General features: G+C 50.9%; 8 protein-coding genes across 8 annotated transcripts; 4 read left to right on the forward strand and 4 right to left on the reverse strand.

The window, feature by feature from the left end:
- The first annotated feature begins 91 nt into the window (after positions 1-91).
- On the forward strand, positions 92-768 carry P152DRAFT_214344 (uncharacterized protein). The gene has a single exon (XM_033674441.1). The coding sequence runs from the start codon at positions 200-202 to the stop codon at positions 647-649; it is 450 nt and encodes a 149-aa protein (XP_033530228.1). The 5' UTR covers positions 92-199; the 3' UTR covers positions 650-768.
- A 1510-nt stretch (positions 769-2278) lies between these two features.
- On the forward strand, positions 2279-3151 carry P152DRAFT_405036 (galactosyl transferase; the record flags this gene model as incomplete). Its single annotated transcript, XM_033676794.1, has 2 exons — positions 2279-2860; positions 2936-3151. Coding segments are annotated over 2 exons (798 nt in total), but the record flags the coding sequence as incomplete, so codon positions are not given.
- An 881-nt stretch (positions 3152-4032) lies between these two features.
- P152DRAFT_405097 (glycoside hydrolase) lies at positions 4033-5583 on the reverse strand (the record flags this gene model as incomplete). The annotated part of the gene is made up of 4 exons (XM_033676801.1): positions 4033-4772; positions 4824-5366; positions 5417-5498; positions 5548-5583. 4 exons carry the CDS (start codon positions 5581-5583, stop codon positions 4033-4035), a joined length of 1401 nt encoding a protein of 466 aa, XP_033530230.1.
- Positions 5584-7261: 1678 nt separating this feature from the next.
- P152DRAFT_462325 (putative alcohol dehydrogenase) lies at positions 7262-9169 on the reverse strand. The gene is made up of 4 exons (XM_033680315.1): positions 8641-9169; positions 8337-8586; positions 8234-8280; positions 7262-8129 (listed from the first exon to the last, which is right to left on the reverse strand). Exons 1-4 carry the CDS (start codon positions 8771-8773, stop codon positions 7444-7446), a joined length of 1116 nt encoding a protein of 371 aa, XP_033530231.1. The 5' UTR covers positions 8774-9169; the 3' UTR covers positions 7262-7443.
- Positions 9170-9228: 59 nt separating this feature from the next.
- On the reverse strand, positions 9229-10261 carry P152DRAFT_424484 (uncharacterized protein). The gene has a single exon (XM_033677221.1). It carries the CDS (start codon positions 10028-10030, stop codon positions 9512-9514), a length of 519 nt encoding a protein of 172 aa, XP_033530232.1. The 5' UTR covers positions 10031-10261; the 3' UTR covers positions 9229-9511.
- Positions 10262-10388: 127 nt separating this feature from the next.
- On the reverse strand, positions 10389-11888 carry P152DRAFT_462326 (Metallo-hydrolase/oxidoreductase). The gene has a single exon (XM_033680316.1). The coding sequence runs from the start codon at positions 11537-11539 to the stop codon at positions 10655-10657; it is 885 nt and encodes a 294-aa protein (XP_033530233.1). The 5' UTR covers positions 11540-11888; the 3' UTR covers positions 10389-10654.
- A 103-nt stretch (positions 11889-11991) lies between these two features.
- P152DRAFT_509741 (aldehyde dehydrogenase) lies at positions 11992-13710 on the forward strand. Its single transcript, XM_033682626.1, has 3 exons — positions 11992-12060; positions 12109-12196; positions 12248-13710. The coding sequence occupies exons 1-3, from the start codon at positions 12028-12030 to the stop codon at positions 13624-13626; spliced, it is 1500 nt and encodes a 499-aa protein (XP_033530234.1). The 5' UTR covers positions 11992-12027; the 3' UTR covers positions 13627-13710.
- Positions 13711-13738: 28 nt separating this feature from the next.
- Positions 13739-14933, forward strand: P152DRAFT_462328 (putative alcohol dehydrogenase). Its single transcript, XM_033680317.1, has 2 exons — positions 13739-14391; positions 14446-14933. Exons 1-2 carry the CDS (start codon positions 13885-13887, stop codon positions 14713-14715), a joined length of 777 nt encoding a protein of 258 aa, XP_033530235.1. The 5' UTR covers positions 13739-13884; the 3' UTR covers positions 14716-14933.
- Positions 14934-15992: the final 1059 nt, after the last annotated feature.

Consider the following 15992-nt stretch of genomic DNA (forward strand, 5'->3'; position numbering starts at 1 on the left):
GCTGCTCATACTCACCGCATGGTCCGCTAAGATCGCCACAGTGGAGGGGGACTCATCGTCTTCATCATGAGCATCCGACTCGCCATTCACGATGAACCGCAACTCTTCCATACGCGCCATGAGCGTTTCCTTAAAATGGTCATAGGCGAGGAACGGTACCGCCTTTTCTAAGCCCATACTCTTCTTACGGTTCTACCGGATGCCGGCGCACCTGAGTGTGGGAAGGGCAGGTCGAGGGAGTTCATCAGGAAGGAAATTGTTCGGATTACGTGTAACATATCCAGCCATGCCCCGAAGTTCGTCAAGTAAAGTGAAGAGTCAAGAATTGGTCTTTCAGCGGGCTAATACAGATATGAAGTTTCTCACAATGTCGCCGCATACCTCCGGTGATGGGACGCCTGCATCTCAGTACCACCGACCCAGCATCCGAAGGCGATGCCATTGCTTCACCGTGTCACCACAGCGAGCCATTTCTGATGATTCGAGCTACGCAACTAATATGAAATCTTCTCAAGACGGAACTGTTATCCCAAAATCGACCTGTCTGCTTCAGATGCCTTCATTGCACACTGATACAGATTCCAAGATGGATCTCTGGGAAGCATACGACCTGTTGAAAGGACAAAGTACGATGAATCTGAATCAATAACTGTGACATGATAGGAAAACTCGAGAGCATTCGTAGAAGACGGCAGGCAGAGCATCAAGAAACCACGTCATTGAAGCAGACCAAGACGGATGAACGACTGTGACACGATACATAGTACCCTCGTACAAGTGCATTCAGAACTCGGAAGGGGACATAAGAGACGACGGCAGCAACTTGAATTTTCTCATACTCTTTTCATCTCACCGGTTATGATGTCAGTAGTCAGAGCAATAAAGCATCAGATTGCGATCAAAGTTTCAGATAAAGCGAGGAGGAAGTTGATATCCCGAGAATCCCGTGTACAAGGGATAGGGCTAATAATACATAGAACGGGGGTGGAAATATTAGTTCCCGCCTCCCAGCTGAAGTGTGATATGACTAGGAACCTGGCTGGCTGACCCCATAAATCTGATGACTGATTGCTTAATCCAAGGGGTCCATCATGGCGGGTGGTACCGCATTGATGGGGTAACCAGTCCTCTCTCCTCAACTTGAATGAGTTCAACAATCCAAACCCTATCTCAAGAAGAAAGGGCATATTACTTGAACCCGGGAATCAATCTTATTACAGCGCGACAACGTAGAAAGCTTTCACGTTTAAGGCTAATGGGCATCGTGTTGGATAGCTGACTGGGCTGATAGCGCCACAAATAAACCGGCTTGATTGCCGGGCTAGGATCAGTGGCGACTGGCGAGAAACATTTCCCGGCACGCCGGGTAATTTCAGCGAGGCTACTCCGTAATAGATCTAGGTTTGCAGTAGGGACGGGACGATAAAGTCACTCCTTTTATCTCTGGTGCTACCAGGCGATACGTGATGCAAGGGATCGCATCGCATCGAAGATTTTCTTTCTGGAGTTACTCTTCTTAGTTCTTCCTGTTTGACAGCTTGACATCTGTGTTTGACATCTAGCTCGGGAATTATGCACTTGGGTGCGATATACTCACGTCTTCGATATCGCGAATCTTTCGGATCATTCACCCTTATAAGCTTCCGGTGACCCTAGGTCGGAACAAATGCCGTCGCGACTGGCACGCAAGTAAGTTGCGATCCTATATACCCCACAAAACGAGACGATCAATATACCACGCCTTGAGTTGCCGAAGGTGGACACTCACTAACAGAACCCTTTCCGCAGTTATGCCGCCGTTGCGGTGGTCATCCTGATATTCATCGTCAGTTTCCAACTCCTCCGCACGAGCGGCTCGGACAGCCCGACAACGTGGTCGGTCGGATCATGGAGTGCAGGCGACTGGGCATCATTTGGGCAGCCACCCCCTTCGGCGGAATCGGCCGCGTCGACAAACCCCCTTCCTGGCCAGAGCGAGAAGGAGAAGATTGACCCGGAATCGGAATACGGATATGGAGAACCAAGTAGTGCCGAATCCGCGTCATCTTCGTCCAACGGTGAGCCTGCGATAAACGTCGCAAATCCCCCGTGGGCGACCAACGTCCACGACCATCAAAGCACGTCAACGACCGCCCCCGAATCTACTTCCACCATCGAAGTCCCATCCGCACCCTCGACGTCCTCCGAAACCTCCGAGACCCCCGAGGCCCCTTCTCCCTCCGATACCGTACCCCACCCCAACATCTTCAAACCCAACTTCACCGTCCCCTCCGCCCCCGTCACCTTCGACCCCTCCGGGCCCCAACCCAGCCAAATTGCCCTCCTGACCGCCACCGACGGCAAGGGCCACAACGGCGGCATCCCCAACATCGTCGAGCAGACGGCCGCCAACCGCCGCGAATACTGCGCCCACCACGGCTACGTGTACCAGTTTGTCAACATCTCCGGCTTCGACCTCGGCGGCGCGCACGCCGTGTGGGCGAAGCTCCCCGCCATCGCGGAGACGTTCGCGAAGAACCCCGCGGTCGAGTGGGTGTGGTGGCTGGACTTGGACGCCATCATCATGACGCCGAATCGAACGATGCAGGACGTGGTGCTGTCGGAGGCGGCACTGCGGCGGGCGTATAAGAGCGATTCGGACTTCGTGCAATACGGGAATTGGAGCGCGATCCCCGGGGCGAGGACGCGCGCGGAGGCGGATTGGCAGACAATGGATTTTTTGATCAGTCAGGATCAGAATGGGTTGAATGCGGGAAGCTTTTTGATTCGGAGGAGCGCGTGGAGTAAGATGTTGTTGGATATGTGGGGGGATCCGTTGTTGAGGGAGCAGGACTGGGTGGGAAAGGAGCAGGATGCTTTGGTGAGTGCTGGACCCGTTGATACACTCGCTGTTCTCTAGGTTATCTTATACGCATTTTACTAACCATCGTGGTAGTTACATCTTGTTAAGAACCATGCCGTCATCCGCAAAAACATTGGCTTGATCCAGCAGCGAACGATCAATGGCTATTCCGAGGGCGATGGGGACATGGGCTGGCAAGTAGGCGATATTGCTGTTCATTTCGCTGGCTGTTGGGTTGCCGATGTGTGTGCAGAGCGGTGGGCGCAGTTCTGGGAGATTAGAGGTCGAGTTGGATCTGATGCGTTCTGAGGACGAAATTTACAAGTTAAGGATTGGTTATCCGCATTTGCAAGGCGTTCGGAAGGGAATCATACTGTATGTTAAATCTACTATGGAATCCTTACAATAGGATGATAGTGTGTATTGTCCCACGTTATTCGGCTCTCTATGCTAGAGCGTATAGTTTTTAGTCATATTAATACACAAATGGAGAGATCCAACTAACTCATTCATCATCTTGTCCTATTATTTGATTAAGCTCTCTCGATCGTACTACTATGCCTATGTGAGCGAGGAGGGATCCGTCTAGACCGCCAATGACTTCTTCCACATCGCCGGTTGGCCAAACTGTCCGATCTTCCTCCCTTAAGCCATCTATACCGGAACGAAGTTCAGCACATCGATATCTTCATAGAGCAGCGATCTATTCTCGCGGGTTCATCATGTCAATATACCCCTTATGCCCATACTTACGCCTTCATGTTGTTTCTCCAGGTGTCCTATGAATCGACGACATCGTCCCTCTCAACGTCGACAGATCTTTTTCAAAGCAGGGGTGTTTTCTCTCTTAACAATTGATTCAAGCCGATTCCCCACTTGCTATTTGGTTCGATCCCGTAATGGGGTTCCTAGAACAGGTCTAAGACACTGAAGAACGATCCAGCGTGTATGTTCTATCCTTGCTATGTACAGAGTCGTGATGATTCAGTTCGATTCTATATACAGCGAAAGTTCGAATGCATAGTTCATATCATAGACCCAATTCAAATGGACTTTCCAAGTCATACCTCATTTCAGTCATATCATGATCCCCAGTCCCTATTCTTTGAGTCCAAACTGGCTTGTTCATGTTTCTCACCCTTATCTATGATCGAAGGCCCGATAAGGATATGAATCACTAGCCAGGAGGATCAAGCGGTCCATGGAATGGCACGCCTGGTACCCGAAGAGGAGCCAAAAGTTAGCACGAGAGGTCCGGCTCCGACAACGGCGGCATTCATGTTTGTCCATGTCGGGTTTTTAGTGATGGGCGTTTTCCCGTCGGCAGCCTGTACCGTGGTCCCATCCCGCAGCACCGCCGTCATGGGATGGATATCGACGACAAAGTCCCGCGGAAAATCGACGCGATACATTGTCGGAACCGACGCTTCATGGACGTCGAAGAGGATTCCGTAGTTCGCGCCAACGGAGGTCGAGATGGTGGACGGCTTGGATACCAAGGCCCAGATGAAGACCGCGTCTTGCGGACCGGCGCTATTTCGGACGCTGGAACTGCCGTTGCCGCTGGAACTTTGCGCGGACTTCGGGTACGGACGATACCACAGAACGGCGTGGTCAGAGGTGACGGTTGGCCGGGAGCCGGTCTTGTACCACTGGATGTAATAGGAGGTCATGGTGCGCCACGCGGCATGGGACATTCCGTAGACATAGTTGCCTTGGTCGAAGAGCTGGACAGAACCTGGACCGTCTTCGGACTTGGGAGGCAAATCGGCAATATAGGATGACTCGGCGTAGTCGTTCCAGGTGAGGATCTCGATTATATCGGGGTTCACGGTATCAATGGCATCTTCCCATCTGTATTTAAACAGAGTGTCGGAGTTCTGGACCCACGAGTCGCCGCCGAGATCCTTGAACTGCCAGGGTGCGACAGCTGCGATTTGATTAGAGTCGTTACTATCACCGATGCAAGACGGAGACTAACCCATGATATATGGCCCAGTACGCCCTGTGGATTTCAATGCTTCCTTAAACTCGACGTCTGCCTGTGCAGTCAAGTTGCTTGGGACATCGAGTGGCCAGGCTTGCCAATTGAAGAAGCCATCAATCTCAGGAAACTGGTTAATTAAATTACGCGCACATTGATCTGGGGCGATGCGTTGGGCGTCCTGAGCGAAATCGGTAAGGGCAGGTGCAATGCTGACCTCGAACCCTCGAGATCTAGCCTGGTCCTTTACGCCTCGGAAGAGATCATTTCCGTAATTGGTTCCTGCATACGTTGAGACGAGAATCGCGCCGTTCCATTTATACATTGCTGAAGAGTCCTTGTTGGTGTTGAGTTGGTCAGCAATGAGTTCTGCCGTCCATCCCGTTCCCGAGCACCCAGGCCCGCCCGGGTAATACGCCATATCGAAGGAGTGGAAAAGCTTGAAGCCAAGTTCTTCCGCGGCAGCGAAAGCATCGGCTATGCGGTCCATTTGCCACGATAGATTGGGAGATTGACAATACGGAGGGATCCAGTTCAGAGCTATGGACTAATCAACGTAAGTTCAGTGTGATACATTCACTTGATCTTACCAAAGCCATCAATTCCGGTCTCTTTTGCTTTGGATATTTCTGTTTCCCATTCCGCCTGGGAGTAGGAGTAGGAGTTTTGCACCTTCACATGGTCAGAAGCGTTCTCTCTAAAGTAGCTACAATGAACATACCATGAAATGGGCAAAGACATCTTTTGCACGCGCCATTTCCATGACTGAGCTGGCGGCCAGCAATACTAATCCTAAGGAACGCATCTTGATTCAGCGTTATCCAAGCAATGCTATAAGGAGTGACGATAATGTGTTTCAAGGAATGATTTCAGCTAGAGGCCAAACAATGGGCAAGAACGGGAATTTATGTTCCCCCAAACAACAACTCCGCTCTGAAGAGGTAAGCGCATGTCAAAACCCAGATATCCGGTCCAGACGGGATCTGGGGGAACCGGATATCAAAGTCCCGGCACTGAATATCATCACCAAGAGGCTGGCCATTCACTGCCATCAGCTTCATGGCCATATCGCTACGATTGGCGGACAAAGGTAGACATGGACTCTCCTGCACTCTCCTTGGAGTGAGCCGAAAGCAATGCGTTGACTGGCAGTATACACCGAATCACACCATTCACTACCAGAGGAATGACACGAACAGGGCGGCATGCATAACGCACCTATCTTGACTCCTTTCCCTGGCGACTCAATGAGAAACCCCGGATGTAGCGGTACTTAGAAACCAACTGTCGGAAACTAGAACACGGAGACACATGTTCAGCGCAGCAGTTTCGAAGGTTTGATGTTGAAAGTTCGGCTTTTTCAGGCACAGTAGCCGACTGGCCAATGCGCAAGGGCGCTTGATCACAATTCATCACATCGGGGTCCACTCATCGAACTAATGCATCTCCAACCTCCATCTGCATTCAACAATCAAGTGAATGACAGCAAGGATCGAGATCACGAGGCGCAAGCCTGTCGGAAGAGCGTGAGGAGAACCGGCGAAAGGAATTCTCCTTCGCTAAGCTGTTCGTTTCGACATGCGCTGAATTTCTGATAGGCGGGGAGCTGATATCAAGTTTCGTTTCCGACGTTCCGAAACAGCGGAATTTCGATGTGGACAAATCACCAATGTATCCCCCCTCTTTCACAAGATCCAAATCGTCCGGATGGTCCAGTGTTTCCGCGCCGAGAAAATATTTGAAGAATTACGATGCGAAACTCGAAGTGCTGCATATCACACGTGAAGGGTGAGATGGAGGATGACGATTGCTGGAGCAAGTGTGGGGATGGAACGAACTCGGCGCTTGATGAAGCTGCTGGAACCCCCAAGAGCTCAGCTGCCAAAATATCTCAGTGACTCTAGCTGATATAAGTTGCTGTCCAACTTAGTCTGTCAGTTTACTCACTAAGATCTGATGTCGGAACTCGGGCGATGATAATCCAGAGACGCATTTTTCATCCTTGGGGCACAGATTGCCGTGATATTGGGTGTAACATAGCCAAGTGTTTGGAGTAGTGCTAACATGATCTGATAGTCGCTACGGTACTCACCTACCGGTTCGCGTTTGCATGATAGTGAGATCTAGAGCCAGGAGTTTCTGCCAGGGAGCAGGGAAAATCCATTCGCGGAGGCAGGTTTAGAATACATACGTATGTACTAGGAACCGACGCGCGATCACCAGAGAAATTAACAAACCTAGTTAGCCATCGGCTCTAGGTGGATTGGATGTGGCTAAGAACCATTTAAATGGCCCAAATGGGCATTTCGGCGAATACATCCCGGCTTTGCCAACATTTATATCCCGAAGTCCGAACATCCATCGCAAATTCGCAATGCCATGTCCGGCGCACAGACAGTAGGTGACAGCAATCCTTCAGTCATATCAGAACATTCGCGGCATTGTTTAGGCTTTTACATATTCTATTCGCCTGTGGACCATCGGTCTTTTTTCTTCCGTCAGTTTTTCCAATATCTGTCATTGGCTAGTAGAGTTCCGTCTGCTCGACTGAATTGTCCGGGTGACTTGCATACGATGTGTCTATATATCTCCCAACCGATTACAGCTGCCCTTGATCCTATGCGTTGAAGTCAATCACAATGCGTCCCGCAACTTGTCCTTTCCTTAGCTTCTCCACGCCCTCTGGCATGCGCGAGATCGGCAACACTTCACAGATCTGCTGAAGGAGACCACGTTGGGCGAAGAGAAGCGCTTGGTGTGTGTCCTCCATGCCCCCGATTACTGTCCCTTTGATGGTCAGGCCTTGCAAAATGTACTTTAGAGGGTTGGCCCCAAGATCTGCTGCCGGAGCTGGAGGAATGCCGATACACATCACCGCCGCACCGGGCCGCGTTCCTGTCATCGGGATCGCGTTTTGATACGCCAACGGGGCAGTTACAAATACCCCATGGGCGCCGAGTCCATCCGTTAGCTTCACCACCTCCGCCGCCGCATCCCCGACTTCCTTGAAATCTACGAAATGCTCCGCGCCCATTTGAAGGGCGAGGTCTTTCTTCTCCGCGCCGGTATCGACGACAATGGGCCGGAAGCCCATCGCTTTCGCAAGCTGCACGCCTTGGATCCCCACGCCGCCACCGCCGCCGGGGAAACACGCCCAGTTACCGGGCTTAAGGGGGGAGCGGGTGAGCGAGCGGTACATTGTTGAGCCGCTGCACATGATGGGTCCGGCGACTATGTCAGAGACGCCGTCGGGGATGGGAGAGAGATATTTGGCGGGGCACGCAATATATTCTTGGTAGGTACCTAGTGAGAGTTGCGTCAGTAAGGTTTGTACCTGCTCTAAGTCCGTTCTTCGTGTTCCCGTTGCACTTCACAAGTATTTAAGGACTCAGTTGATGGCATCTTACCTGGTCGCATCAACCCTGCATGGACGCCTTTCGGGCAGTGCGTTTCCCTGTTGTTCGATTCAGCAGATGAAACGAATAGAGTTGGTTGATCGTTGATCCTTACATATCTCCCCAACACAGCTCACAGCTCCCACAACAGTCCATCAATGGTTTCATACCCGCGCGATCCCCAACCTTATAGTTGGACACGTTTGCTCCAACCTTGACTACTACACCTGCTCCCTCGTGGCCTGGCGAGCGGACTCCGAAGTCACCCATGTTCGGGAACTCAGTGCCTAAGTCGTTGAGCATATAGTGGATGTCGGAGTAACAAAGTCCAGTGCAGTTGATCTTGAGGAGAATTTCGTCGGACGCTGCGAACTTTAGACTCTGCTATGACAAGTGTGGAGAGAGGGAAGAGGGTATACCGATCTCAGGAACTGGAACTTCTTCGACCGTCACGTAGAAGTTGGGTCCCATGTCATTCACTACTCCCGCTTTGCATGTTTTGGGGATATCGTAGGATTTCGTTGCCCCATTGCTGCCGGTAGTATCTGCCATAGTGGACAATCGTAGCTATGGCTCTAGAGTCTGGATGTTGGATATGTCGATTATGACCCTTTCCCGGCTGGATTCGAGAGTTCCTTATTCGGGGGTGTCGCCAGAGTATATGGAATATTCTAAACAAAATTTCTCATCGAGGAAGAGTTATATCCAACGTTTAACTCGCATAGCGATTTCCGGCACTGTTTTACTGACCTGCGTATCTCCATACCCGTTCCCCGCCCCCGAGGTCCTACATATACCCTCAAAACGCGGGGTCGCAATGCCAGGTTCTCCCATTGATCGATTATTATTACCGGAGTCTTGACAAGGAATTAAACCGATCTCCCCGCTATCTAAAGAATCATGTTTCGAAGGGCATCGAACCGCCATTGGGGATTCTGTCATGTCAGCATTGATGTGGTGAAGACTCTCGAGCTTGACTCGATATGATGCACGACATCGTAGCTGTTGTTAGGTGGGGCTAGAATAGCGGAGCAGAACACTGATACTGTACTGTACCACTTAGTCCCTATCGTCTGATGTAGCAGGCTAACTATCGATATTTTGAAGTAAGTTAGTTAGTCATGTAACTAAACCTTTCCTTCCCTTTGCATGCTTCTCGTCCTTAATATTATCACCTTCAAATAACTTCCGGAGTGTAGCTAGACCAGATAACTATCATCGAATTGCCAGGGCTAGCACTTTCGACTGAATACGGGCATAGTGTCATGTTGATCTAGCCCGCATTCCCTATCAACCGAGAGTCTTTGACACGGCCATCAGACAACACAGCCAAGCACCCAGATCTGTTGTCAGTGTTCTAACCATATTGATCCTCAACCATTCCCGCAACAGATCCACGTTCGACTTCTGCCCGCCACCATGCCCCCTCTCAAATCCACCTTCCGCAATCCCCTGGATCCTCGGCGCCACCGCTGGCACAAACACCAGGTGGCCGACAGCCAGTGCCGCCGTCGCCATATACCACTTCAACGATCCGTGGCTCTCTAGCAGCGGCCGTGCCTGCCAGATACTCCCGACTGAGGCCCACGTCGTGATGCCTAGTAAGCCGACAACCCGCGGGAGACCAGCGGAGAAGAAGGCTCGGAAGTAATCCGGGAGTAAGACGTTGCTGCGCTCGCGGCACTCCGGGCGCGTGAAGATTTGCAGGAAGAAATGTTGGTCGGCGGCGAACCAGAGCGAGCAGGATGTGGAGATGAGAGGGGCGACTAGCAGAGCCGTTCGAAGATTGACGGAGGGAAAGGATGTCATAATTGCTTCTACTTGAAGGTACTTCGCTCGTAACGCTTGATGACGGGGTATGTGTTGATCGTTTTGGCGTGTCAGTCAATCACGGAAACAATTCGGTCAGAAGTAGCTATGTACATAGTTTACCTTGACGGGTATATACACCCAGGCTTATGTAATCTTATGTAATCTACAAGGTGCAGTGACTAAGTAATAGCCGCGGATTTCGACAGTATGGAAGAATGCGGAGGTACGATAGGTTGCATTTTTAAGAAAATATTTAAAAGCGATCAAAATGATCGAATGTTCAAAGCAAATCCAGGTACCGTAAAAATCAAGCCCGCTTAACTACCATATGATGTCACAAGGGCTGGCACAGCCGAGGTCATGGGATTGCTTCAACAATACCATCTACGATACCGTCAGAAACTCAGAATAGCATTCTCAAGGTGGTCCATAAATGGTAGAAGTTGGGCAAAACAGCACATTCTCGATATGTGACCAGTATGGCGGTCTAGTAAATATATGCGTATTTGACTTTCGTCTCATTTATCAATTCAGGTTTCAATGACTTCAGTTCGCAAGAAACGGAGAACCCGCAGAATGCGATACGGAAGAAGGGATAGCCGTGGCAGACTCTTCCTCCAGTCACTGGAACCTATCCGCGTTCTGATCCATCCATCTCCAGTCATGAGACAATATGACTTCTACGCCCATATCTCTGAACTTCCTGACTCTTTTCAAGTGAACTTCCGCTTCCTCATTATCCTGATGCGCACACTTCATCCCTTTCCCAGACGGGTCGGGGTAGAACGCTACATCTGAGGTTCCATCGAGGATCGTCACATCGTGGCATGTGTCGCCGGCGAGAAACACCCACTTGTTACTGCTCGCCCGCACGAAAAGATTGATGTGGCCTGCTAGATGCCCGGGCGAGTTGACGATGTAGATCCAGTTCTCCGCGAATAGTTTATGAGCTTCCGGGAATGGGCCGACGCGTTCCCAGAACGGTTGGCCGGATTCGTCAAGCGGATTGCTTTCGGGAGCCGGGAGCTCGGTTGCTTGGCCAGGGAGGAATAAATCTGAATCATAAATGCTCTCTGGGTCCTTGGGATATGCCGTGTCTCCAGTAAGAAGGCTCAATGCACCCGGGCCAACGAGTACCTTCGCGTTCTTGAACCGTTTCGGGACACCCGTATGGTCATAATGCAGATGACTCAGAATGATCCACTTGATATCCTCAGGCTCGACGCCTTTGGCTTTGAGGCTATCGAAGACGTCTAATGACACATCTGTGGAAATGACGGTCTTCAGGCGATGTTGAACTGCCGGAGGGTAGGTTGACGTATCTTTGTTAAGGCCAAGGTCGAAGAGAATGTGGCCTTGCGAAGGATGCGTTATGAGCCAGGCCATGGAGGGGCTGAGACGCTCGTTCTCACCCGATGGCGGGGCTTCAGAGATGAACAGGTGAGAGGGGAGGTGCATAGAGCCTGCATCAAGGCGGCGGACTTGAGTAACTTTCGGTAGACTCATGGTTTGCTAGAGACAATAACGAGCGCTGCGTCGGGCAGGGGGGTATATCAAGTATTCAACGGAATCGTTCTTGGTAGGTGAAGCTTGGATTTCGAAAGTTAAGTTGCGGAAAACTGCGTAGTAGGGCCAATAATGAAGAGTACCATATCCACAGTGACCTTCCTGATATATCTTCAACAATACGGCGCTATTTTGAATCTCATCCAGGAACGCTAACCAGACTGGTGCTTTCAATCCGCGATTCACTTTACGGGATGCTAACTATTAACAAAATAGGAAGAAGATGAATAGAGATGAAGGACTAGTTTGAGTGGAGACGGTAATAGCTCACTAGCATCATATTCAAGGGACAGGAAGTCCAATCATGAATTGACAAAACCGAGGCTGCGGGGTTCGGAATAGATATATAGGCAAGGGTGTGAAGCTCTCCGTCGCATCGGCAGATAGCTTCAACACGAATTCGCGGATCATCGAAAGTCGGGGAAAACATGAGCGTACTACTTAAGACCATCCCGTATCAGGTCAGTCTTTCTTTCCTAGCAACTGTGGTATGGGCTTACAGTCTCTAGCTCAAAGATCCGAGCTTGCTAGACAACAAATGCTTCATTGGCAGCAAATGGGTTGAGTCCAGTACAGGGAAGTCTTTCGCAGTCCTTGGTAAGAATAATTCATTCGTGAAGGATGGCAGATTCTGATGATGGGAGGTAGACCCTGAAGATGATCAGACAATCTGTCACGTACCCGATCTCAGCCGCCGGGAAATACAAGAAGCAATTGGCGTAGCCCATGAATCATTTCTCGAGTATCGCCGGAAACCCGCCCGCGAGAGACGGGCGCTACTGCGAAAATGGGCCGACCTTATCAAGGCCAACAAGGAGGATCTTGCAGCCATCTGTACACTGGAGCTAGGAAAGCCGTTTACCGAATCCCTGGGGACCGTCAAGTACGGGACTGACTACCTCGACTGGTTCGACGGCCTGATTGAACAGGTGGGCGGAGAAACGATACCTGCCGCGCGACCTGACAACCGGATCATTACAATTCGCCAGCCGCAGGGCGTCGTCGCAGCAATCACCCCTTGGAATTCGCCGATCGCCATGATCGCTCGAAAAGCCGGCGCTGCGATCGCGGTGGGGAACACTGTTGTCTGCAAGCCCGCGCCAGAAACGCCACTTTGCGCGATCGCTCTTGCGAAACTGGCGGAAAGGGCAGGATATCCACCCGGTGTGTTTAACGTTGTCACCGTGAGCCCGGAAAGAACGCCGGAAATTGGAGCGGAACTATGCGAGAATCCGAAAGTGCGGCATCTGAGTTTTACAGGAAGCACGGCGGTTGGCCGGTTCTTGAATGGAGAGTGCGCGAAAAGGATGAAGCGGACAAGTATGGAGCTAGGCGGGAACGCGCCGTTCATCGTCTTTGAAGATGCGAAACTTGGACAGGCGGTCGACGGGCTGATTGCCAGTAAGTTCCGGTCGTCGGGCCAAACCTGCGTGTGTGCGAACCGAATTCTGGTGCACGAGACGATTTTCCAAGAGTTTGCAGAGAGGTTGGCGAAACGAGTTCCGGAGGCCTTGACTTCGGGCTCCGTGTGGGATCCAAAGACGAATTACGGTCCATTGTACTCGGGCAAAGGACTCGCAAAAGTCCAGCAGCACTGGGATGATGCCGTGAAACATGGCGCGAAAGTTCTTCTCTCGGACGAGAGCCCAAGGGGGCCAAACTTTGTTTCGCCGACCATACTGAGCTTACCATCCGGAATGGACAACCTTGCATCCCTCGCATTCTCGAATGAGGAAACATTCGGCCCTCTTGCAATTCTAGTTCCTTTTGCGAAGGAAGAGGAGGCCGTAAGGTACGCCAACAGCACTTCGACCGGTCTAGCGTCGTACTTCTATACCTCTGATTTCAGCCGTATTTGGCGCGTTGCAGAGGCACTGGAAACAGGAATGGTTGGAGTGAGTGTGGGTCTAGTTAGTGCCGTGGAGATGCCGTTCGGTGGTATCAAACAGAGCGGTGTTGGGAGGGAAGGCGGCGCTCATTGCTTGGAGGAATATACAGAACTGAAGGCAATTACTATCGGCATTTAGACGCCGGTAAGTTACATGTAAAAGCAGGGTAGTCATATGCAAAAGGCAAATGAATAGAAGCGGTTAATGACCCTTGGTCATCAGCTAATCCCATAGCTAATCTCATGCTAAATTCGTATCGAATCAGCTTGGAGAGGCAAGAAGAAACTCCTCGGCGTCCAATCATGGCAGCGATATACTTCCCCGCACGACAACATATTTCCCGGATCATGAATGCTGTGGCCTCTTGACGTTTTACGGCTGAGAAAAGAATTCAAGATGGGTCGACTAAATGGAAAAGTTGCAATCGTGACAGGCGGTGGTTCAGGGTTCGGAGAAGCGATAGCGAAGGCTTTTGCGAACGAAGGCGCCCATGTGCTCATCGCCGACATCGCAGTTGAAAACGGAAGGCGAGTCGAGGCCGAAATCGAACAGACGAGTTCAGAAGGCCAAGGAAGAGCAGTGTTTATCGAGTTCGACTGCGTCAGCCAGCAATCATGGAAAGAAGCACTTGAGTTCGCCAAAGAAAAATTTGGAAAGCTGGACATCGTGGTGAATAATGCCGGTACCACGTATAAGAAGAAGCCAAGCATCGAGGTGACTGAAGAAGAGTTTGACAAGATTATCAACGTCAACATCAAGAGCATCTACCAAAGCGTAGCCGTAGTCATGCCATACTTCGTCGAACGAAAGCAAGGAGTGTTCCTCAACACGTCCTCGGTTGCTGGTACAAGAGTCAGGCCTGGACAGGTCTTCTATGGAGGCACCAAAGGCTTCGTAAACACGGTAAACGTCCGATGAGAACCATTCCTTAGAGATGAGAAGCTGAACGTGTCTTAGATCACTCAGGGCCTTGCAGCAGAGTACGGGCCGATGGGCGTCAGGATCAATTCACTCTGCCCCCTCCGTGGCGCGACAGGACTGCTGGAGATGTTTTCGGGGGTCCCAGACACGCCTGAGGAGCGAGCTCGTTTCGCTCAAAGCGTTCCGCTCAGGAGGATGTCGGAACCTGCCGATATTGCTGCTGCTGCGGTATTTTTGGCAAGCGATGAGGCCTCGTTCATAACCGGCGTCAATCTGCCAATCGATGGAGGACGACTGGCTGTGTGATGCTTTCATATAGGGGCTGTGAAACAGCTGGCTTAGAGACCATCTCGAGAGGCGACACTTCGAAAGTGATTAGTGACGTGACAGGGAACTGAGTCTAATCCAAGGGTAGATGAAATGAAAACAAGAATCAGGATCATGTCCATGATGGGAATTAAACAATGCACGTTTCAAATCCCATCATCATTGTTTTCTTGCGATACGCGTCAACACGAATGTGTTGGCAGACTTGCACGACTGGCATTTGCAGTGCACTGAACCGAACCCACTTTCAGCTGTCTGACCAAATGCTCAACTTTGACTCCCTCTGCCCTCTGGAGGTTCATCATCACGATGTCCCTAATCAAGTCCTCTGAACCTGGACGCTGCAATGAACTGTTGTTGCAGTTATAGGGGAAGGAAATGTATTTTGGAATCAGGGATTGTTATCATGTCTGGGCTCCAGGAAAGATGTTGCTGTCCCCGTACTCTGGGAGGACTGTTCACATTCAACTCCAACGTCCGTACACTCAATCTCAGCCACGCCAGAGTCCAGACATCACTGTCATGGTAATTGTCGCCGGGTCATATGCATTTCATGGTGGTAGGTTTTCCTAGCCAACACAAGGCAGGGCTGTGACATTGATAGGGCATGCGGTTTGATGGCGTTTCCTCAGCTCTCGTCAAAACCATCCAACTGTGCAACACTCCTCGACCAATGTCTGCGATGAGCAAGGCAACCTGCAGCCAAAGCAATAAAAGGCCGAGACCGCCATGCAGTTCGCCGTTTGCGACTGGATGAGACTGGACTCAACTTCATGAACGGCATCTTCCGTCTCGTGGCATTTCCCAGCTTCTGCTTCATTTTCCTAAAATACCGATTCAGCCTCTTCTTTCTGTTCTGCACACCAAGTCCGAACAGCAGGTATCCTTGCAGACGTTTCTCTCCTTGTCCAGTCTGTCCCTTTTTTTGCCCTATTGGGTGCCTAAACTGATACTTGGCCGACCTAACGGTGATGATTTGGTGCCAGCTGTTCGCCGTCTAGACTGCTCGCTTCAGACGTAGGGCAGGGCGGCGCTCCGGGAGTTAAACAAAGCTGTTTAGGCGATACTGCTGGATACTGTTGGCGCTGGCCTGAAATGAGCGGAAACACTCTTCAGGTATCGTGATGTTACACAGCCCGACCCTGGCAGTAGAGAGGTTGACAACAAAGTCGGGTAATCATTGAGGACCTGCAACCTCCAGACCGTATATCTAGAGGGTTACCCTCTCCTTTCTATACAGTTTGGAATCTTAGAAA

Source organism: Eremomyces bilateralis (genome assembly GCF_010015585.1).
Source record: "Eremomyces bilateralis CBS 781.70 unplaced genomic scaffold P152scaffold_33, whole genome shotgun sequence".
Classification (NCBI taxonomy): Eukaryota; Fungi; Ascomycota; class Dothideomycetes; order Eremomycetales; family Eremomycetaceae; genus Eremomyces; species Eremomyces bilateralis.